Source organism: Engystomops pustulosus, chromosome 4 (assembly GCF_040894005.1).
Source record: "Engystomops pustulosus chromosome 4, aEngPut4.maternal, whole genome shotgun sequence".
Lineage (NCBI taxonomy): Eukaryota > Metazoa > Chordata > Amphibia > Anura > Leptodactylidae > Engystomops > Engystomops pustulosus.
Genome location: NC_092414.1, coordinates 179,031,996 through 179,055,914, shown reverse-complemented (window position 1 = coordinate 179,055,914; position 23,919 = coordinate 179,031,996). Strand labels below are relative to the sequence as shown.

General features: G+C 42.8%; 1 protein-coding gene across 2 annotated transcripts in view; it reads right to left on the bottom strand.

Annotated features, from left to right (window-relative positions):
• Positions 1–2,790: 2,790 nt before the first annotated feature.
• Positions 2,791–23,919, bottom strand: part of SPG11 (SPG11 vesicle trafficking associated, spatacsin) — a 27,500-nt gene continuing 6,371 nt past the window's right edge. Inside the window, exons 8-41 of one of the 2 annotated variants that reach the window (XM_072148770.1) lie at positions 23,360–23,505; positions 23,158–23,275; positions 22,708–22,863; positions 21,591–21,748; positions 21,327–21,503; positions 20,747–20,818; positions 20,551–20,675; positions 20,311–20,471; positions 19,092–19,305; positions 18,793–18,981; positions 18,596–18,699; positions 18,367–18,512; positions 18,115–18,279; positions 17,389–17,455; positions 17,151–17,316; positions 16,799–17,007; positions 15,837–15,939; positions 14,869–15,013; positions 14,550–14,786; positions 13,170–13,367; positions 12,957–13,064; positions 12,712–12,877; positions 12,165–12,379; positions 11,074–11,803; positions 10,667–10,800; positions 10,364–10,562; positions 10,119–10,283; positions 8,165–8,298; positions 7,966–8,073; positions 7,272–7,440; positions 7,069–7,157; positions 6,133–6,288; positions 5,410–5,561; positions 2,791–3,959 (exon numbers count right to left, since the gene is read on the bottom strand). In XM_072148770.1, coding sequence (XP_072004871.1) covers positions 3,779–3,959; positions 5,410–5,561; positions 6,133–6,288; positions 7,069–7,157; positions 7,272–7,440; positions 7,966–8,073; positions 8,165–8,298; positions 10,119–10,283; positions 10,364–10,562; positions 10,667–10,800; positions 11,074–11,803; positions 12,165–12,379; positions 12,712–12,877; positions 12,957–13,064; positions 13,170–13,367; positions 14,550–14,786; positions 14,869–15,013; positions 15,837–15,939; positions 16,799–17,007; positions 17,151–17,316; positions 17,389–17,455; positions 18,115–18,279; positions 18,367–18,512; positions 18,596–18,699; positions 18,793–18,981; positions 19,092–19,305; positions 20,311–20,471; positions 20,551–20,675; positions 20,747–20,818; positions 21,327–21,503; positions 21,591–21,748; positions 22,708–22,863; positions 23,158–23,275; positions 23,360–23,505 — 5,762 coding nt within the window. In that variant the 3' untranslated portion in view covers positions 2,791–3,778. The remainder of the gene's footprint in view (positions 3,960–5,409; positions 5,562–6,132; positions 6,289–7,068; positions 7,158–7,271; positions 7,441–7,965; positions 8,074–8,164; positions 8,299–10,118; positions 10,284–10,363; positions 10,563–10,666; positions 10,801–11,073; positions 11,804–12,164; positions 12,380–12,711; positions 12,878–12,956; positions 13,065–13,169; positions 13,368–14,549; positions 14,787–14,868; positions 15,014–15,836; positions 15,940–16,798; positions 17,008–17,150; positions 17,317–17,388; positions 17,456–18,114; positions 18,280–18,366; positions 18,513–18,595; positions 18,700–18,792; positions 18,982–19,091; positions 19,306–20,310; positions 20,472–20,550; positions 20,676–20,746; positions 20,819–21,326; positions 21,504–21,590; positions 21,749–22,707; positions 22,864–23,157; positions 23,276–23,359; positions 23,506–23,919) is intronic. The other variant, XM_072148771.1, reaches the window with a different exon arrangement.

The following is a 23,919-nucleotide window of genomic DNA, read 5'->3' as shown; positions in this document are numbered from 1 at the left end:
AAAATGCCCGGTTACTAGAGCCTTTTCAGGTCACGTCACTAAGGGGTTCATAAAAATGTTTTTAAAAATAAACCCGGCTCCCCAACATACAGTGCTACATATAAGACACTCCCTGAAGCCTTCCAACATAGTCGCATGTAAATGTCCCCTCAACCTCCTAACATGCAGTCCCATGTAAATATATCCCTCCTGCCCCCCCCCCAGCCCGTAACATGCAGCCCCATGTGAATACACCCCTCCTGTCCCTCCAATCCCAATAAATCACATGACTATTGTCCATTCCCCATGCACATCTACCTCACACACCATTAGTTCTCTACTCCAAGAACTGACCAGTCTGCCCAGAGATCTGAGGCTTCCCTGCTCCGCCCACTATTCACAATAGTCCTTAAAGGGAACCTACCACCACGGATCTACCTTTAAAGGTAGATCGGGTGGTAGGTGCATCCTTAGGACGTGAGGACAGCCCTTTTAAGAGGTAATTCTCAAGTCCTCTATATCTTTTGATAACTTTTAGCTAATATGTAAATTTTCTAAAGAGGCTACTGGGGTGTGGATTAGGCGCAGCTACTCCACGCCCCAGTAGCCTCTTTGATCCTCCTACCAAATAACTTCGGCACGCAACTCCTCGTAACTGCGTGCCCTTGTCCGCAAAGCCTGCCGTGTCCGCATGCGCAGAACAGCAGGCCCACCGTCACTGCTCCAGAGCCACTGCGCAGACGGCAGGCTTCGTGGACGGGGGCAGGCAGTTATGTGGAGCTGCGCGCCGAAGTTATATGATAGGAGGATCAAAGAGGCTACTGGGGCGTGGAGTAGCCGCACCGTGTAGCCTAAGCTCCAGCTACTCTACGCCCCGGTAGCCTCTTTAGAAAATGTATATATTAGCGAAATAAAAGTTATCAAAAGATACAGGGGACTTGAGGATTAGCTGTTAAAAGGGCTGTCCTTACGTCCTACAGATGCACCTACCACCTGATCTACCTTGTATAGGTAGATCCGTGGTGGTAGGTTCCCTTTAAACCGTGACCTGCTCAGAGAGCAGCCTTCTTCAGTCCTGTGCTTCCTACTCTAGGACAAAGTTATAGAACTAATTGAAGGGCCAGTATCATTTTAATTCTTCATTATGGTGTATGTCCACTGCAAGCATAGTAACAAATGACGTTATATTTTAATGATCCATTTGAATATTAATAATGCGTTTTACAGGAATTCCCCTTTAAGGAATGCCTTAAAAGGGGTTGGCCACTGTCCCTCATGTCTTTCTGTAATGTGTGTGTAAGTGTATGGGGCAGGGTATTAGGTAATTTACCAATATACATCTACTACAAGTTCTGCTCCGCTTTCTTGATATGTAAAGTGAAGCCTCCTGTATTTTACCTCATCCGCCACAGATTCCTGACCACAAATGGAGGATCATGTGATTGGTCACGGACAGATAGAGATCACATGACCCTCCATCTGTGGCCATTTTGTGGTCAGGAATCTCTGGCTGATGAAGTAAAAGACACTTTGAAGTAAAAGACACTTTACATATCAAGAAAGCAGAGCAGAACTACTAATAGATGTATACTGGCAAATTACCTAATATTCTGCCCCTACACTTACATTACAAAAATCATGAGGTAAAGCGGCCAACCCCTTTAAGGCCACACTTGGATAGCTATGCCCCATCTCCCATATGCAGATTTAGATTAACTCAGAGACATATCTATCTTATTTTGGTAGAGGAGAACGCTAGGAATGTGTAGACCTCTGGAAGTATCCTGCGGGGCGAGGAGGCTCTCTGCCCTTGTATTGTGCCAGATGAAGGACATATGGAGGATGTGCAGGGCCTTAGACAAGATCTTGTTTTAATGTATTCTACACACAGGAATTGGAAGAGGGTTCTATGGCCCCCATATAATTAACCTTGTAGTAATACTATTAATATTAATATCTATCAATGTAACTTATTGGGAGTCATTATATAATGTGTGTGCATAGTACAAGCAGGACATATTCTCTCTACATCAATATTGCCTATAGGTTGTCCTGACATTTAGGAAACTTAACCCTGCACCTGTGGACCATTAAAAGTGACTCGGCTCACCGGAAGCTCTGATCACATTTCTAGTTGGTAGTGAATGTGATCGTACATCGGTAGTGACACATCAACCTGTTTTCTGACTATGCTCTGCCTGCCTTTTTCCTTCACCTTGACTTTGCATGAGCGCTTCTTGTCCTGAGATTGTTTTCTGACTATGTCTCAGCCTGTTACTTTTGTACCTTGCTCTTTAGCTTTTAACCTTGTAAAGCGGACACATACATTGTCCAGATCCCTCTGAGGGACACTTTGATAACATCCATGAAAGTAGCAAAACCAAAACTGGTTAGGCGATATGGTGGGTCCTCATCAGCTTTGGGTAACCCCTACCCCCCTTCTAATATAACCCTGGCTGACCTGTGTTCTGAAGCTATAGGACTGACCTGTCTCTGTTGATAACATGGTCTGCATAGGAGCCAAATCTATCAACCGGATACACATCTGCTTGTAGAGCATGACTAGTGTCAGAAACAACAGGTAACATACATTGCATAGGACCCTATGCCCAGACTACAATGCAGCTTTCTGTAGCGCTACTGCCCAGTTTTATTTGTCGAGTTACTACATCTTTGTATTCATGTAATTCATTTATGTAATTTCGGGCCGTGCCAGCAGGTCACCGAATAGATAAAATCAAACAGTAGTGCTACAAAAAGTCACAGTGTAGCCTTAGCCATAGTATAAAGCAGTCAACTATGATATCAGTCTGGAAAACAACACTGCAAGTTTTAATAAGTTGGAAAAAAGTGAGCTCATCTTTAGACCCGGAATACAAAATATTGGTTACATCAAACAAACAGTAATAATAAGTGGCCTATGCTCCAACGTAAAGCAAAGATCACACGTCGCAGTGTAAGGCCTCATATTCATTCATTCATGCGGCAGAGCTTGGTCAGAGATTCATCATATGATACAGCAATAGGATTAGGCCTCCTGTTGTATGCGTCTGGTGGTTGCGCCGGCGGCCAGACTATGTGCGAAAACCATTAAAAAAATGTTGAAGGTGAATGTTCACATAGTCTAGGTCATGCTCAGCCGCGTCTCCTTTTCCATTTAGCGTAAATATATTGCGTGAAGGGGAAATCAATACTAATTTCACAAGTAATGGCGATTATTTCACGACTTCTATGCCAGTTTTCTGGTGTAGAAGACCTGATAAATGTCCCCCATGTACTGCATTTTACAGACTCTGTGCAGGGACTCCTGGTATAGATATCTTTGATGCAAGGAGTCCCTGACCATTATTCGGTATTGTAGGCACCTACAGTAGTTCAGTACAGGGCTGTATTCCAAACATTTTTTTAGGGCAATCAAACAAAGTGGGAAAAGTTCCCAAATCAGATACCCTACTTCTACTATTGGGGTTCAGTTCCATTTCGGCAATAATTTATAGATTGGAAACTACTACTAAATCTGCTTCTGTAAAAAGCCAGTAGTGCAAAATCAGCGTAAAGTGGCATATAGTGATGCGGTATAGCAGCAGCAGCATATACAGATTGTTCTATTCGTCAGCATAGTCTAGTAACATATAAAAGACAACAGTGCAAGTATTTGTTCCTTCATTCCACTAGGAGCCGAGGGAGGCAGCTGTAACAGCGCAGGTTTCCAGCAGGAGCCTGGGGGAGTGGGACGCGGCTCATGAATATCCATGTTTCTTCAGAAGGATTCCCAGGAGATGTATCCTGTTCAGGTCTTCTATCGAGACAGCATGTCTGTCAGGCAGCATCGCGTCTGCGAGTCTCTCATCAGTACATCAGTGATATCGTAGAACTTGTTCTCTATGGCCAGTTTATAGCGAGTGTTAATGGCCTCACAATAGCAGATCACTCGCTTCAGGTTCTGCAGCCCGGTGGGTCCAGGTGGGTTCACTTTGCATCTGAAAATAGACGAATCACATGATGAAAAGTTCTCTTAGCAATGGCCATGAAGGAAAACTAAGTAACTAAAATCTCTGAGATGTCAGATTACACAGGGGAGGGGGAGTAGTAGCAGATTACATAGAAGTTTTATGCACAGGGTAGGGGTACAGTTTTCCAAGTATTTATAGCCCCCAGAGTATAGTTTACAGGCCTGTCCCACTTGTCATTACAGGTACAGGCGGTCCCCTACTTAAGAACATCCCACTTACAGACGACCCCTAGTTACAAACGGACCTCTGGATGTTGGTAATTCACTGTACTTTAGCCCTAGGCTACAATAATTAGCTGTAGGAGTTATAAAAGGTGTCTGCAATTAAGATTTATTGTTAATCCTGGTTCTTATGACAACCCAAGAGAGCAAAAAAAAAATCTGAATGGGGCTACAATTATAAACTACAGGCTGTCCCCGATAACGTACAAGCTAGGTTCTGTAGGTTTGTTCTTAAATTGAATTTGTATGTAAGTCGGAACTGTATATTTTATCATTGTAATCCCAGCCAGAATTTTTTTGGCCTCTGAGACAATTGGATTTTAAAAATGTTGGGTTGTCATACGAACCGGGATTAACACTAAAGCTTCATTACAGACACCTGTGATAACTGTTATAGCTGTTTATTGTAGCCTAAGGCAGCAAATGACCAACATCCAGTGGTTCGTTTGTAACTAGGGGTCGTCTGTAAGTCGGGTGACCTGCATACAGTTCCAACTTGCATACAAATTCAGCTTAAAGGAAACCTACCACTTGTAGTGGCAGGTTTCCGATGGAAATACCGGGCACCAGCTCAGGCTGAGCTGGTGCCGGAGCTTATTTTAGTTAGTGTTTTAAACCGCGGTATCGCGGTTTAAAACACTTTTTAAACGTTATAGCCGGCGCAGGCAGGTACGCGCTCGGCGCTTACCATGCACGCGGCTCTCATTCACTTCCTATGTAGCCGCGCGCACGGTAAGCGCCGAGCACGTACCTGCCTGCGCCGGCTATAAAGTTTAAAAAGTGTTTTAAACCGCGATACCGCGGTTTAAAACACTAACTAAAATAAGCACCGGCACCAGCTCACCCTGAGCTGGTGCCCGGTATTGCCATCGGAAACCTGCCACTACAAGTGGTAGGTTTCCTTTAAGAACAAATCGACGGAACCCGGGGACTGCCTGTAGATAAGATTTGAAGTAATTCCAGATGGTTTTCAATGCTTGGCCTGTCTTATCCAAGTAAAGGAAACCTTCACGATGAAAAACTAGTAAAGCAAAACATGTATGAACAAGACAGAGTGCGTTGTACTGAGATATTAGTTATGACGCCATTCTGATCTGCATCTAAACAGCGTATTCTGCTGAAGTCAGCCTTTGGTTTTCTATAAAATACCGGAAACACAACCGCACCCATCTCTTTCATTCTCACACTGCTCTTACCTTTTTGACAACTGCTCGAACAATCCAGGACCGAGATAGCGACGTTGCTTGAACTCCTCCAGGTACTGAAAATCCCCTCCAACTATCACTTTGTTGTACAGGACTTCTGACCAGTCTGGCTGCAGGTCATAGGCTTCAGTAATAATCATGGCCTAAGAGAAAGATTAGGATGAAGGCAATTTTACATACAAGTGTGATTATTTGACCTTGATCTAATCTTGTAAAAGCACATAATAAACATGTAACAACAAGTAAAGCCATCACTTTCTCACTGGTCAGTCAGATTACCGTGATCCCCATTACCCCTACAAAAGGGTCTGCAGGTAAGGGGATATTTCATAAAACTAAGGCTACATTCACACGGCCATTGGGGGCTGTATATATTGGCCAGCAACGGGTGCGCGGTACGGTGCAGCATCGTACCACTCTGTACCTGCGGAAAAGATAGGACATGTCCTATCTTTCCCCGTGATACGGCGCCGTGTATTTCTATGGAGAGAGGCGGGAGTGAGCAGCCCAGGTAAAGCAAATTATGTGGTTTATAACTATATTCAATACAATGATTCCCTATTATTTATTGTGTTGTAAAACTGATCTCGAAAGATTTTCCTAGGTTTTCACAGGTCATAGCGACACAGAGGACATTCTCAAACTACTTTATTATAACGTATGGAATAAATGACAGACTGGAAGAGAACAGAATTGTATTGCAATTATTTGTACCTGGTAAAATCTGGGAAGTTCTAATATTGGCACCATCAAGTTCTCTCTTTCCAGGTTTATTAGCTTTGTTTGGTGGCCACCATTTAGCAGATGAAGTTGTAGGATCAGAAGACGGGTCAGACGTCCACAGCGTAAAGACTGGCGGACACATGTATCCTGTATAGAGAGATAAGGAAACTCATCATGAAATACCTCGTTTTTACTGTGTGTGTTCCATTGCGTTTTACAAAGACTTTTGGGCCCATCATTTTCTAGTGAATTGCACTTCATCTCGCTCTCTCTGTTCACCTTTTCCTGTCTCTCCACATTGTAGGTCCATTTCCAGTGACACATGGAGATGCCAAGACTTTTCTTTTTTCTACCATTTCCCCAGTTCATCCCCAGTATAAGGCAAACTGAAGATGGGGTTATTCCTCAGTTTACGTGACATCACCAGTGATGATCTGCGGAGGGGTTGCTAAGATTAGCCAATCAGGGGCACATTTACTAAGGATTGCACACTGCACTTTTGTCGGACCGTGCACATTTTTCATGGCTATTACGCACGTTTGTAAGAAGTGTCTGCGCTGAGATTGTGTCGCACGTGACCCTTTTGTGGCACAACTGCGCTGGCTACCATGCGACACAAATTAGGGGGCATGCTGTTGGTCGGTCTGACTAATTCGGCCCGAGTGCCTAATATAACTTGCAGATTATGTTGCACGCCCTAAGTTAAAGGTGCACCACAAAAAAGATGGTGAAGTCGGGTCAGTGCAGGGAAGCGACACATTCATGGCGCACAATCTTAGTGAATCGCCACATCCAGCATTATACACGGACAATGCACTTTCAGTGAACTCTAGTGACCTTGTAAGTAAATGTGCCCCTCTGTGTGAATGCTGCCTAAAGGATTGAGGGACGCTAAGGAGTAATGACATCAGGATGCAATCTGCTCACCTTAGAATAACTCTCCTTAGCATCAATAAGAAGAGTCATGGCCTTCATTATGGAAGATCTTAGGTCCCCCAGATTAGACACCCAATACTCTGAAAAAAGCAGATGTAGAATATTTCACACACACACACACATATATATTATATGCGCAAGTATCACATATAAAGAGATCTGTATCTCAGACCAAGAAAGATTTGACCACTTACCCCAAGGCCTGGACTGGATTAATTTCAGCTGGATTTTTGCGGCCTGTTCGTGGTTGTGGCCAATATCGCGATGCAAGCTGAAGCACAGTGCAGCCATGTTGTGCTTCTCACTGTCACCCGGATGGCAGCGCTTAATATATTCCAGGAGCGCCAGCTGCAATCCCCCTTTCTAAATGCAGGTGGCAGATAAAGAAATGTATCAGCAGATAAGGACATATTATCAAACTCAATTACATACAAAACCTTAAGGCTGTATTGATTCTCATTCCATTAAAGATGGATTTTACCAACTAACAAACTGTTCGGTGAGGGTCCAACTGTCGAGACCCAACCAATCACAAGAAGTGGATCACCAGAAATCCAGAGAATGTTAGAAATTGCCCAGTAGACCATTCTGCACTTACAAACAGTGAATGGGATTGGCGCACATAGCCACAGACTGTGCTCACCAATTTCTCAAAAATTACAAATATATTTATTATATATATTTTTTGTACAGATTCAAGTTTAATTCAAACATCCATAATGCATCTGTATTATAGCAACAAATCACATTCAGACCATGGGCCAAATGACTTAAATTTACAGCACCGTAGAGCCGATACACTAGCGGAATTTGGCTTTAAGTCTAATATTTGAGACATCCTTTTCACAGCAAATGATCTCATAAATCTTACACACATCTCATTATTACCGTATCAAGCCGTTTCCTTAGCAGAGCCTCAAAGTGCTGGTTTTTGTGCAGAAGATCAAAGATGTAAGCCAGATCATTATATCGTCCAATGCCTGATAGGAGCCTGACCTAAAAGGACAAAAAGAAAGACAAAGGAAAATACTCTATATAGTAACACAAGCTACAAAATAGAGAGAAGAACATTAGGGAGGCCTTTTACCATGAGGCTATATTCCCGGTTGGGAGCCAGGTGAATCTCTGTTATGTGGCGACATGTGTGCAGGACACGCCGTATCCCTTCTAGGTGACAGGTCAGACTGAAGCAATCATGAGCAGCGATGAGAACTTCAATGACTAAAGCAAAAGAAAAGTCAGAGTAAGACAAATCACAAATATATATTACAAGTGAGTGAGTGTGGGTCCTTGAGACTGTCCTGTCCTTTGGCTCTACCAGGGGGCAAATTGAATTTCAGTGTGTGTCTTTGTGAATGAGATGACCCATGCCCTGAGGTGTTGGGTAAGGTGAAAAGCAGATCCCGGCCCATTAAAGGGTGATACGAATTCGTCCGCGTGGGATGTGGAGGGACAAGCTGGTCCACTTAAGGGGAACTTGTCACCTACTTTTACCCCAATAAACTAACAACTCCCTCAGGTAGGGTATGGAATATACTTTAAAGGACATCTACCACCAGGATGAAGGATTGCAAACCAAGCACACTGACATACTGGTGTGTGCATCCTCTTGTAGATCTGCTCTTCTTTTAGCTTCTCATGCCCTGTTTTTTTTTTCTACAAAAAAGGCTTTAAAAATTAAGGAAATGATCCTGAGGGGCTCTGGGCTCCAAGGACATAGGAAGCTTAAAAAAAGAGTGGATCCTGCCAGAGGATGCACACACCAGTATGTCAGTGTGCTTGGATTTCAATCCTTCATCCTGGTGGTAGATGTCCTTTAAATAATACCCTATTTTAAGTTAAACCCTGCCCATTTTACCTCCAAAGTCATATAAAAATTTTTTAGCAGAGTAGAGTCATCTTTTGCCAGAGATGATTTAGGCTGAGAAGCTGCAATTGCATTAATCCTTTTTCTTGACTTCTACAGCAGGTAGAACCATGGTATGATATCCTCTTAAAAAAAAAAAACCTTACCTTTCAAAACACAATGGGGCAGATTTACTTATCTGGTCCAGTCGCGATCCAGCGGCGCGTTCTCAGATGCTGATTCGGGTTCTGCCGGGATTCACTAAGGTCGTTCACCCGATGTCCACTAGGTGTCGCTGCTGCGCTGAAGTTCACCTTCTCCGTCTTGGTGTGAGTGCTATTCTTGCGACACAGTTTTTTTTTACATTCCGCAGTTTTTACGAATCCATTGGGTTTTACGACGGCCACACCCCCCGATTTCTGTCGTGTGAAAGCCGGCGCCGATGTGTCAAAATCCCAGGGCAATTCGTCGCAAATCGGAAAACCTGACGAAAATGCGCGATTCGGACCCTTAGTAAATGAGCCCCAATAGGCGTGTGGTTTAAAGAACTACAGTTAAAGTCAAAGTTAGGAAGAAAAACTGAAGATACAGGTCCAATTCCATGCAATGTCTTTAACTCCCTGTTTAACTCACCAAACCACAGACCTGATCAGATAAGATTCTCTTGTTAATCCGATACCCAACGTATAGGCATCTGAGCGGACACCACCCTTTTTTATAGGTAAACTGTGAGATTTCACATAAAAGAGGGAAATCTAGACATTCCATACCCTAGCTGAGGGGTTAGTAGTTTAGTCGAGTAAAAGTCGAAGACAGATTCTCTTTAAGATTTAGAGGTCCCTATATCAGGCTACTACATCCTGGATAGAACCTAGGTCCCCATTCCTTCCCAAATATATTGCAAGGATGAATAACCTCATTTGTTTAGAATCTTTAACTGAATTGTGTTGGAAAACCAAACGTATATGGGGCAGTCGGCTGGGATGCAGGTCATCTGTTGTGGGGGGACCTCTACAGTATACTTTACCATGACTGTACCCGACAAGGATCTGGTTTCTTGGGTGGTTTGGGTTGTGTTAGGTAGGATAATTGCAGTATATCTCATATTGTAGTACTATTAGTATGTCATTGCTGTGTGTGTGTGTGTCTTGTATGTAATGTATGATAAATGTATAATAAAAAAAAAATACATTACAAGTATATAATAATTCCAGGTACTGACTGGTGTGAAGCTCAGCAACTGGGACAGCCTCCAGTTTATCCAGTAGATATAATCCCACCAGAGTCGGCTCAGGACACAGCTTTGCAAGTTGAAGAAAGTTAGCGATTTTCTCTGAGACGTCGTAAACCTCAGAATAACCTGCAAAGATTCACAGATTAAGAATGTAATAATATAAAAATAACCGGCCTCCTCAAAGCAACCTCTAGTCCGGCACCTACCACCATTCTCATGCAGTGTCCTCCATATTGTCAGACTCTCTTCAGCTACAATCTGGGCTACAATCTCAGAGGAGAGCCCGTGTGAGGAGATGACCGCCTGTGCTCGGTCACACAGTTCCGGGCGCTGGCTGGACAGCACCGTGCGCAGAACGTCGCTAGGATCTCGGGAGGATATTTCGGAGAAGGAACAGCCGAGATCCTAAGATGATGTTGGCAAATACAAAAGTGATATCAGATAATTGTATTGATCATGGAAGGCGGAGTAAGATAACTTGTGAATTTCACATTTAACAATGCACATACCTGACTCAGCTCAAACATACACAACATCTGTCTGCAAAACATCTTCCCATGTTTACATGCGTCTTTGAGGACCTCCAGATAAGTGACGATAGGGTTAATGGGGGTCTGAGAGGACGCAGAATCCACACTGGATGCTGGAGATAAAGGAGAGAAAGTCATGCAATCTGTGGGTTATATATTTCCAGAAGTGTAACAATACTCCTTTCACCATTATTGATAAGTATTTGAAACTGTGGAAAAGTATGACATTTTCAGTAATACAAATAAACTCCTAGGTGTATAAAATGTTAATAGACGTCTATTTATTCAAGAAAATCATTACGGACAATGTTTTCGTTGGGTAAATTGCCAAACTATGGTTAGAAAGGTTCTTCTTTCCGGCATAAATACAGCCAAAATTCACTTACAGCTTTTAAATCTCAGTCTTCGGATCCATGTGTTTTCTTGTGCCTTGTCTATACCCTTAGTGATGACAGTCTGGATGTCAGGATGCAGTTCATGTATGGCCACTTCTCCAGACGCCAGAGCGCGACAGCTCAACACAATCCATACATCGCGATGGGATAGCTGGAAGTATCTACATACACGGCTGGCCTCGTAGACCTTACTGTCATCTAGTAGCCGGTCTACTAAATAATGCAGTACCCGGGAGGTTGCACTATTATCTGCCTGTGAAGGATGACTCTCTAGTGGAGGAAGAGTGGACATGTCTAGAAGCTGCGGGGTGTTTAGTGCGGGGAGACCAGAAAATGACAACTCTGCAGATAAACTATTAAAGGAAGACAGGGAGGACAGGGATCCTCCAGTCCGATGTAATAGTTCCTGCTCAATGCGATACTTCCAAATCTGCTGCTCTAATTCCTCTAACGTACTCAATAAAGTGCTGTCATCAAGAGCAAGCCAGTGTCCTGCAAGTGTGAGCAGCAGCTCTTGTTCTGCCAGGCTCTCCGTCTGCTCTCCTGTGTGCGCAGCCGTGGCACTGTGCTGGGAAGCCGTGGACTGAAAGAAGTTGGCTGCTACTCGAGGGGTCAGCTGGTTGGTGAAAAAAGTGGTATGACACCTATGCCAATACTGAGCCCGGCTCTGTGGGCACTCCCACTGCCCCATTTCTTTAAGAAGGCGTTGGTCTCGTAGCACCTATACAAAAACAGAACAAATTTGTTCAGTATTGAACATCAAGATCAGTCTTTATCTGAACACAACATGTTGGATGTTATAAGATAAGACAATTCAGGGTACATAAACTCAGGCCTATATAAAGAGTGACTAGCGGCTCTCAACCCCTTAGCTGCCTCCTAATAGTACAATAACCCGTACATTAGTAACAACGGCAGCACGGACACCTGAGACAATCAGAAGCTATCAAGTCTGGACACTTGTGACAAGTTGGATTGTACTTACAAGAAAAAAAAAAATGGTGTATGAAAAACCTATACAATAGAGATGTACATGGCCATTTTAAAGGATAGGAGTAGTCCAAATACGCAAAAGTATTTACCTCTTCTATCGCCAGGTTGTCAGTGGGCAATTCTGCCAATTCAGCAATCCGACGAGCCATAGTAAAGAGTCCTCCTTCCACCAGAAGTTGCAATAATCTCTTACATTCCAGCTGGAATGCTTCCGGACTATAGTCTATTAGAAGCTGCTTGCTGATGATAATTGGCTGACCCTGCAGGATCTGAGAGAGTCTACACAGCTTGTGAATGTCCACTCCTACAAAAAACAGCAGAGAGATCATATCTTCAATAACACTGGCTTTAATATCCATCTCTTATCAACCGATCTCGTATCTAGCCATCAATTTCATATCTATATCAATAGATATGTGTATCAATATCCTGTGTATTGATTTCATATCTAACCATTTCGTATACATCTCCTATTTCCAGTCATCCATTTGATTTACAGAAATGGGGCTCAGGTACTTCATAAAGTCTATATTAAATATAGACAACTAAAGCAGGAGATGAGTATATGGAAAAATATATTGCATTCAAAATATAATGAATTTAAAACAATTAGTATCCATCTGAGAATGCATTTACCTCCACATAAATCCTGGCTGTCGCTATCACAAAGAAGCTGAAAAACCTGTAATATCTCATAAGAATTGTGGGTCTGGAGGAGGAGAAGCTGCACTAGATGAGAAGCCCGGGCCTGCAGCCATGGGATAGGAATTGGAGTGACAGAGGTGCAATCCAGAGACTGAAGCTGTAAGATAATGTTCATTATATATATATATTATACATCACAGCACCGCTCATATATAGACATAAAATGCATTACTTACATTTCTTATGCTGCTCTGGAAATCCACTATTTTGTGCTTGGCCTGAGTGTAATTCTTGTGACGGACACAAAACTCATACATTTCAAGCAAAATCAGCAAAGGGCAGTCCTAGAAGATACAACAGGGTCTTACAGTGGACTGTACTGCACAATACATACATTTTAATCCGAGGGAATTAGGTTTCAAATTAATAGATCTTCCATCGATAAGTACCTGCATAAATATGCTGAATGCTTTTAGCAGGATCCTGCAGTCCATTCTTGCCAGGAGAATATCCCATATTTGCAGAAGATCCTCCAGACTCCTCTTATGATCCACAGAATCGGACAAGGTTGTTGTGATCTCTGTATACGCAGCCGCATCCACGGACGTTACAATCCAGGCACATAGACAGGAGATGCGGTCTGCACCCTAGTCGCCAGAAGAAGATACATTTATAGAATGAAGACCACTGGTTACATGACCAGAGAGCATCAGCTGTCTTAATGGATAATCCTCCCTGGTACATCAGCAGAATATGTGTAATAACCTCAGCTCCAAACCTGGCGTTCTATAACAGAGGGAGGGCTGATGCCAGGGCAAAGAGATGACTTCTAATGGGTTATCTAGGGTAGGGAGAGGTTCATTGCCCATATTACTTGGGCAGGTCTTCAGGGGAGGAATGGTTACTGCCAAGAGTTAATGAAATCATGGAAGTGAAAGGGTTAATAAGACCATCCTTTGCAGCTTATGGCAGAGAGAGGCTAATGCAAAGCTCCCTGATGGCCGGTGAAACGGTAAATGTCCAAATCTCAGATTTACTAGCACAGAGAAGGGGTTAACGCTAGTAAACATTGTAGTCTGTGGCACAGAATGGCGTTTTAATTTATATCCTGATGATCGGGGGTTAAATTTTGAATTTTCATGTACAGTGTAGGAGTTAGGCCTAGTTCACACCTGCGTCTGGCCTTTCTGTTACAATCTATGTCCAAATTTTTCATAAAAGTTGGACAACCCCTTTACTTGGAGGTATTCACTTCAACTTTGTTTCCCCATTGAATTTAAAGGACCTTTTGTTAAGCATCCAGAAGACACGGACAGCTGCGCTATTTTTGACATTATAAATAACAGAATGTGTAATGGATCCTGCAGAATGTAGGTGTGAACTTCGCCTTATCAGCTCACAACTGAGGTCCTGCAAGTTACTTGTTCCTTTAGGATCTAGCATTGAAAAAGTAGAATTTTTATACCAAATATAGAAGCAGATTATACATAGGCCAGGCCTATGTAGAGCTAGAAGTGTTGCCATCTCACAATACAAGACACTGTCTAAAGTCTTAGGCTGGATTCACACTGCCATTGCCTGCAGTACCGTAGCACGGTGGGCACACGGCAGCGCGCAGGGAGAGGAGGTGTGCACTGCTCACCCCCTCCCCTCTCCATAGGGATATATGGCACACGGCCCTGTATGCTGTGAAAAAATAGGACATATCCTATCTTTTCACGGGGTACGCAGCGGTATGGTGCCGTGTGCCCATTGCCGTCTATGGGGGACGTATATACATCCCCCATGCGGCAGTGTGAATGTAACCTTACTCTACTGTGTGCACTCACCTGTGTGGTGGCAGCCAGCACGCTGAACAGCGGCACTTTCCATCTCATACACTCCTTCAGAAGCGTCCGCCCTGGTTCCTCCACCTTAAGGCATCTTTGCAGCACATGCTGCAGTCTGTCTGTGTTCGTGTCCCTGCCAAGTCCTTGCAAGGAAGAATCGCTGGAGATTTTGTCTTGTAATGCCAGGGAGATATGACTATATAAGACTGGATTTAACTCATCCAAAACATAGATGACCTGGAGAAGAACAGAAGGCAATGTAGATCAAACTGGAAATGACATCTGGAGGATGAAGAACATTGGGCCTGAGTGAACTGACCTGTTCTGGACTGGATGAATGCACCAAAAGCTGCAGCCAGTCTTGTCTTTCTGCGCAGAACCTCAAATAGCTGGTGCTCAGAGCAATACCATGGAGGAGACAGAACTGCACCACCGTCACCCATAACCTTTGTGGAGGAAGAGGACTGCAAGGAAAACAGAAATAATTCATTACATTTAAAAGCAGAACATTGGGGGAGATTTATCATAAGTGTCTTGGCATGGCAACCAATCAGAGATCAGCTTTTATTTCCCCACAGCTGTTTAGAAAATTACAGCTGAGCTCTGATTGGTTTCCATGGGCAACTAGAACAGTTTTACCTCACACACTTTTGATAAATCTCCCCCACTGGGTCTTTTTTAACATCTTAATCCCAGTTCACATCTCTGTTAAGTTATTTCCTTAAAGGAAATCTACCACCAGAATAAAGAATTGTAAACCAAACACGCTGACATACTGTGTGAGTGCCCCCTCTGGGAGGTTCAGCTTTTCTTTTAGCTTCTTAGGACCTTGTTTTTACAATAAAAAGGTTTAACAAATTATGCAAATGAGCCTCCGGGGCTCCAGACTCTATAGATGTCAATGGAGCTTGGAGCCCCAAAGGCTCATCTACATAATTTTGAAAACCTCTTTTTCTTAAAAACAAAGGCATACGAAGCCACAAGAAGAGCAGCTTTTTCCGGAGTGGCCACGCACCACACCTGTTGTGTGTGTATGATCACTCTCTGTTCTGGCTCACAATAACTGAAAACCTAATGGAGATGTGAACTGGTCCCAACACCCTCCACAGCACCAGCAACAATATCCCCACTCCAATGAGACTGGGGACACAGCTCTGCATACAGAAAGGTAAACTTTGATCCAATTTATCTTTTTTTCGGAAAAGACAGTTTTACTATTAAAACTCTTTAGCAATGTGTATACTATTTTCTATGCCAATGATGTGTCTCATCTTCGTCATTTCATACCTGTCTTCCTGCTGCAAACTTCCTTCCACAACCTCTTCTAAGCTCAGTAAAAGATCTCTCGCAGCTTCTGCTTCATTTTCCACTAGTTTTACCAATCTGTGAGCTGAAAAATAACAAATGTTATAGAGTAGGTGTAGAAGTAGCTACGATAAGTACACTATCATCCATGTATAGGCAGTCCCCTACTTAAGAACACCCTACCCCTAGTTAAAGATGGACCCCTCTGTCCACTGTGACCTCTGGATGTTACTATAGCCCCAGGCTGCAATGATCAGCTGTAAGGTGTCTGTAATGAAGTTTTATTGATAATCCTTGGTCCAATTACAGCTAAAATTTTAAAACTCCAACTGTAACTGGGGCAAAAAATTTTTTTTGTCTGGTACTACAATTATAAAATATACAGTTTTGACTTACATACAAATTCTACTTAAGAACAAACCTATGGAACCTATCTTGTATGTAACCTGGGGACTGCCTGTATTACTTTGTATATTGGTGACCTTGCGGCTCATGTGGGCTTCAGCTGAGGTGTAGTAAATGTAACATTTTCCTACTGTAGAGGCCTATATCTTGTCTGCGTATCCTCAATACGGGCGCCCACAATGCTGCTCATAATATTTTAACTCTCTATCTAGCGAATATCTGATTGTTGGGACTTCAAATGCAGGGACCCAGAAATCACAACAACAGTGTGTTATGTGATGGCGAGGAGGTGCAAATGCTCCGCCACTGTAGAAATCACTTCTGTGGGGCTGACAGGACGGCCATATCCTCTTGTGCTGATCACACATATGCACCACTGCTCTATCCACTGGGGGCCATTGCAGGTCCTACCTCTCATGATCCCTGGGGGTCCTATGTATAGCATACTATGTCAGTAGTAGGAGAACCCCTTCAATGTTAGTTTGCAGGAGTAATAGTAAGAAACACAACAAAGTCAATTCAGAATGAATAATAATTACCTAATGCCTCTATGTGGGATTTGTTCCCTGCTTCCTCCTGGACAGGTGAACTGTGCTGTAAAATCAGATTGGCCACATTTACGTCCACACGGAGCTTGTAGCTACTAAGTCCGAGTAACTCAAGGAAGCAAACACATGAGGAAACCACCACGGGAACATGGAAGCAGGACAAGGCCAGTGAGTACACATCCTCTGCAACATGATGGATTCTGAAATAGAGAAGAAAAAAATGAGGGATGTAAAGCAAAAATTCAGAATAGAAAAGCAATAAAATGAGTAAGAGAAATAAAGTACAAAAATACTTGATCAGTGAAAACCTTCCATATGACATAAATGAGGGCTCAGGACTTACAGCTGTTTAGGAACTCTGCTTTTCAGGAGATGATGCATAAGGAAAGTGGAGAAGGCGACAGCCGGTCGGCCACTACGTATATAAAAGAATGTGTCCAGCTGCTCCGCTACAGACAGCTTTTTCACCAGTTTTGGACAGGAGCAGTGTGGGAGCGAAGAACTGGCATCTGTAAAAGAGTGTGTGTTATAAGTACGACCAGACAGGTGCCTATGTGTGGGTCAGGTATAAGGTAACTTACCACTTGCTGCCAATGAGTTTGTTGGCTGCCATGTAAAGAAATGTGCAGGATGAAAAGGGGACAAAGCCTACAAGGAAAAAGGTAATAAGTGACTTAAAGAGGAAGCAAACACATGTTATCACTTGACATGATCCACCTTTAACCTGTAAAAGGACATCTACCACCAGGATGAAGGATTGTAAACCAAAGCCACTGACATACACAATGTGCCCCCTCTGGCAGGATCTGCTCTTCATTAGTCTTAAGATACCATTATTTTAAGAAAAAAAGGCTTTAAAAAATTATGGAAACCTATGTAGCCCGGAGTCTAATTTGCCTTTTTTTCGTAAAAACCAGGGCATAAGAAGCTAAAAGAAGAGCAGATCTTGCCAGAGGGAGCACACACCAGTATGTCAGTGTGCTTGGTTTACAATCCTTCAACCTGGTGATAGATGTCCTTTAACTTAGGAGCTCTCCAGGCACTCTCTGTTGTGAGAGATATCCACAATAACATGGACGTCCCTTATGTCACCCACTGCCAAGGTGTCAATTATCAAGCATTGGATACACATTGCATAGTTTGTTTGTTTCAGATGTGACAGATACAGTATAGATATTTTATGGATGTCATTGTGAGAAACAAAGAGGTGTGAATCAACCAGGGGTTAGAGAAGCCTGAACGCCTACAGAGACTCCACACTTATCATAAAAACTAGACTTTCCAGTTTTATAGGATTTTCACTGTACCTGCAGAAGATGATAGAGAGTAATATCAGAAGGGGATCCACAGTTAGATGGGTGCTGTGAGAAGAGGGCCGCTCTGAGTTTGGGGTAGGGTGTTAGCGCCATCTTCAATAACGGAAGGTCTACGTTCCATTGGCAAAGGTTTGGCTCTTCACTCTGCTTCAGTACCTGTTGTCAAGAAAGCAGCAACATTAAAAAGTTTTAGTAAACTAGATCAAAGAGAAAGAGTAAAGATATAATAATGACATGAATTACCCCATCAATTCCACCAGGAGCATACATGATGGTCGCAAGAGCCAGCAACGTATGCCCATCCAGGAGCATATTGTTCACACTTGGCTGGCATCCGGGCATCAGCATATGGGCGTTGGACAGACTGACCTGGAACATGTGATCGGCATCTGGTGGGGAAATATAACTTTTAACCAAAATCTGACATGTAGGAAACACTACGATTCTAGACGGAAGGACTATTATATCTTACCTGTATTCTCAATTAATTTTCTAATATTCACCAAGAACCCAAACCATGGGTAAGTCTCATGTAAGGTTGTGTTCGTTAGAGCAGGACACACTTCTGGAGTTAATCTGCAAAAGTATCCAAAAGTATATGATACAGATCCATGAATGTCATCGCTGTAGTAGAATACAATACAACAATTGACATCTACTAGAACATACCTATGACGATCTAGATAACTGTACAGCAGATAGTGAAGACCACGCTCAACACACAGGACCACAAAGCGGTTATGAAGATCTGGATGTCCTGTATCAGCGCCTTCCGCATCCATCAATCCCCCATTTATAGCTAAACGTTCCACAAGATGCTCAAAATCGCTCACTTCAGAAGGAATAAAAATGTTCCTCCTGCACAAGAAAAAAAAAAAGAAAAGGGACTTTAGCGTAGAAATAAAACAGCTAATATATACCTAATGCACAATGGTTTGGGACAAGTCACTTAGGAATTTTGTACAGACCTTGATAAAGCATCCAGTATTTTCTGCCTCATGTAGCTGCAGCATAAGGTATCCTCATCAATGACTGCTGGGCTGAGGAGAGGCCAGAGGGGGCGCTCTAAGGTTTCCTTTCTCTGGGCATCGTCTCGGCTTTCAATCCATGATGCAATCCTTGTCCAGTCATGCCATAATGTCAAATAGCGCCAAAGGATTTTGGGTTTGACAACAGACAGGTCTGTGAGAACAGAAGGGAAGACTTATGAATCAACATTGCAACACAAAACTACATCACCTGTTAAAAGGTCAACCAATAGGGGTCACTGAGTTATTTTACAGGGATCTATCATCTCCAATCCTGTGCCTGCTAATTACATGCTTCTATTTATAAAACAGAAAAATAGAAGAAACAGAAAAGCTATAGATCTAGTGCTCAGATGAGCCTTTCCACACAAATCAGATGTGATTTTTACTATAATGGGGTTTCCCCATGAATACATTTTAACACTGATCCACAAGTTCAGGTAAGGTGTCTGAGAACAGGGGTTCCCGAGTTCCCTGTATGTACGTATGGTTCGGGGGTGTACCTGTTTGGCTACCGTTCCATTCACTTCTACTAAAGGCTGTATCCTGCTACCGGTTCACTTCCATAGAAGTGAAGGGAATCATGGTCAAGGAGCAGCTACACTGCTAGAATCACAAAGGTCGATATCCCCTGTTCTCAAGAAATTATTAAGGTCAAACTGCTAATCTCTGGATAGGTGATAAGTTTGTTTAATAGTAATATCCCTCTAATTTTCTTGCTGCTGCTTCATATTGATTTCATTTTGTGGAATTTATGGATTGATGATGGATTGACTATGTAAAACAACAAACAGTACTCGGTATTGGCCCTGGAGATCTGTGTAACCATACCTCTGTCTGTGTTGTTAGTAGCAGGACTGTGAAAAATGCATTTGTGCTGCTTGTATACTTGTGATGGTGGAATGCTGAATATGACTTGATTACACTTTGTGTGTAATGTGTAAACTTTAATAAAATACAGTTTTTAAAAAAATGCATTTGTATTCCAAGATTGTAGCTGGACTTTGTGCAATGAGCAAGTCTCCTCCCCTTGCTGTGCTGTGAGACCTCCGCATTGAACTGCTGCACAGCTCCTCCCCTCTGCTCTGTGTAAAAGCTGTAGCAGATTCCAGGTTAAATGCTATATCAGTCACCCAAACTACACATATTCATCCCTTACCTGTGTCTTTCTTCCAGGGCAGCAAAAGGGACTCTTGTGTCTCAGTGTCCCAGTCCTTAGCCCAATCAAGTAGTAAAATCTCTGGCTCATCTCTTACAGGACTCAGTACATCTTGTAGTGCCTTCACCTCCTGAGATGTGCTACAGATTCTCCAAGAAGAGCTGGAATAGATATCACAGTGAGCAATGAATGTCGATGTAACAGACTCTATTGTACAATACTGCAGCACAAGATTATTACCTGGAGTTATCCACATTGTCCCTCTTTTCAGTGGTCTGACTACTCAGTTCCTCAAGCTTGCACACCGTATTAACTGCTCTTATTTTCTGTTCTGAAAGAAGCCCTTCTTTCTGGAGCAAATAAACCTAAAAGAAGACAGTCCTGGGTCAGTCATCCTCAAGTGCAACCTCGCAAGACAGCTGTAAAATATACCCACCAGTAGTGTCCGTATTGTGAGATCTGACGTGTGCAGACATATGCGATGAAACTCATCCCATATAGAGTAGCCCTGAAATATACAGATTTAAAGGGGATAAATTGTAAAAGATTGACAGATTTGATCACATTTTAACCCATATTTCTTCTTCATTTATCAGGGCTAGAAGTTGTGCCCATTTCCTCCAATTAAGCCAAGGTGTGTGAAGGTGGGTGCAATCATTGGGAGATTAGGTTCCTGCCCTGCACCTGTGTATTGCCTGAAGCCTGCGCCTGTTCAGTCAAAGGTTAGGGTGCTATTCCATGCCAGGTCAGACCTGGAGGCAGGGGCACCATCGAACGTATGATAAATGGTGGCTTAGTAGCAGCGAGACTATGCCTCTGAATACTTATGGTATCAGTTAGGAGAGATGTTTGTGTTCATCAATGGCTGCTGTGCATAGGCATCATGGGATTAATAACACATAAAGAAATAGAAATCTAAAAATCATAATTGAGTTTTTTCCAGCCATGAAGAGGATGGCCTGCAACAAGTAAATATAGTGTTATAAAAGGAAAGAAACATGGGAAACATTACTCACCAAGTTCTGTAGAAGCTGTCGAGCCTCTGACACACAAGCCTCTTTAAGACGTTTGTAAACTAGTTTCAAACCTTCCCTTTTCAACCAAGCCAAGCTGGAAGGGTGATGGCCCTTTTCTCGTAGGAAGGCTTGGGCTTCAGGAATGCAATTTGTCAGAATGGCATCAGAAATAATGAGCTTAAAAAGAGAAAAAATGCACAAACATAAGGGATACTAAAGGAAAAAAACAAAAGATCCAAGTAAATTATCTGACAGTCACGTTACCTCTACAGGCATGTTCTCCCACGCTCTATGTCTTCTCTCAGGACACGAGGTCCTCACAGGTAGTGGCTGCTGCTTCTGATACTTCTTCATGAAAGGTCGAAGCTTAGTAATGTAACCGGTCAGAATATCCAAGCATTGTTCTAGATCCTGGTCCGGCTCTAGGCAAAGGACACACACAGACATATTTGGGGGAATTTATCAAAGAAAATGTACCAGGGGGAATCTACTTTCTTCTTTAATACTTAGTTATGCTAATTAATTTCAGAGGCTACTGGGGGCTCTTGAGGTGAAGGCTACTTAACGCATCCACTAGTCACTGCAGACCCACCTCTACGCGCTCCAGTCTGTTCTTCTGCTGGGAGAAGATATGGGGAGACTGCCCAAGAGTAGAGCTCACTGCTGCCGGCAGTCGAATGGGAGTTACTGTGCATGCGCAGAACTTCCCTGCAGCAGGCGCGTCACCGGCAGCGGAACAGGTGTTACTGCGCTTGAGCACTGCTTAAATGGTGCAGGAGACGCGCCTGAAGAGCGCAGCCAAGTGTAAGTAAGAAAATCCTAAAGTTACCTTCAAGATGTGCTTTCAGTCACTCATTTTTTTCTAACCTTTCATAGTAATTTAAAACAGTTCTGTGATTTGCTATAGTAGTAAAATGCTGGCAGACATGAACGCTGTAGGACAGCTAAAACAGATCTAAGGGACCACCAGGGCATCAGTACTTGAGTGGTGGATTATATGCTTATATATATTTATATGAATATACCAGTCAAGTACATATTTTTCTGCATTTAATAGTATTCCTGACTTCATGGACAGTTTAACTTATAAGTTGTCTTGGTATGGACAGATGTCCATGGAATTTATTTTGTCCATATTATGCCAAAATATCAAATTTTATCCATATGCTACCTGTTTATTTACCAGATAAAACACAAACATATATTTTGATGGGCTCATACACATGGCCATGCGTGATCCGACTGCTCATGCTGCAAAACTCATAGCAGGTCCTATTCCTACCCATCTTTACATCTCAGGAAACTTGGATAATTATGTAAAAATAACATAATAAGGTGATTATAGGAGGTTGTCTGATAATTCACAAAGGCAGCAACCTACCAGACTGCAGATCACAGAGTGTCAGTAACTGAGCGTTGAGGAATCCGAGGGTGAGCTGCAGCAGCTGCTCCGAGAAGTGTTTACTCTGTGTCTCCTGGTCTGTGTCATGGATGTAAGAGCAGAGCAGATCCAGGGCTGGGAGGAGGTCCTGCACATCTGTGGGAAAATATACGAGAGAAAGTCAGGAACAAAAAGAGACCGATTGAAGTAAAACACATCAGCTGATATTTTCGGCTAGAGAGGCAAAGGGAAGAGCTTGTCGATGTTTTTTTATGGGTAGGTGTAGTGGGAATATATGCGTGTGGCTCCTCTTCACTGTTGTTTTATACAAGTGGGGAAAGAATCGGTCATTTTAGCAATTCACACATCTACAAACCAACAATGGTTTTGCCTCTATTTTGCTTTATGACAACCGATTTGTTAATAATAATAAATAAAATTGCAACTTACTGCGGAGGTAGATCGCAGACTGGACACCACTGCCCTCAGAGGCGAAAGAGCTCAGGATACTTTCTTTACTCTTCAGGAAAAAATCAACTGTATCCAGTTGCCTGTTCTCTAAGCCAGCCTGTAAAAAAGGATAAAGGACAAAACTCACATAACATACTATCCCAGAGAACGGAGAGATGGGAAAGATTTCACATTAATTTACCTCTAGTGTGTGAATAGGTACAGAGCAGCGATCCCAGTTATTTAGGTGGCACAGGGCATCCGCAGTACTGGCACTACCATGAATCATTAAACGGGTCAGGAACTCATATTGTGTCACCTTAAAAAGGACTAGAGAAAGGCCACGGTCTGGAAGAGAAAAGACACAGAGAGAAGTCATTATACTCGAAGTTATCACTCTGAGGCGATGTTCACAATGTAAAAATGGCAGAAATAGCATGAGTTATAACAGGACAAACTTCCTTAGAGGCGAGTTTTGTTTACATTGCAACTTATCATGTAAAGGTAGATGAGGACACACCCCAGGTTCCGAAGCTTTTTGGTTGTTTAACCCAACCTGGTTCATACAGCCAGTTGTTGCATTTATGTACTATTTTTAATTGTTTTTAAACGTCTGTGTTCTTCTTGTTTGACATGTGTGCTTTTTGTGAATAATTCACTTTATTTTGGACATTGCCTCTGTGACACACATTCTTTTCTTGTTATAGTGTGTTGGCTTAAACATATTGATCTGGTTGTTGCATGGTCCCATTTTTTGCCCTT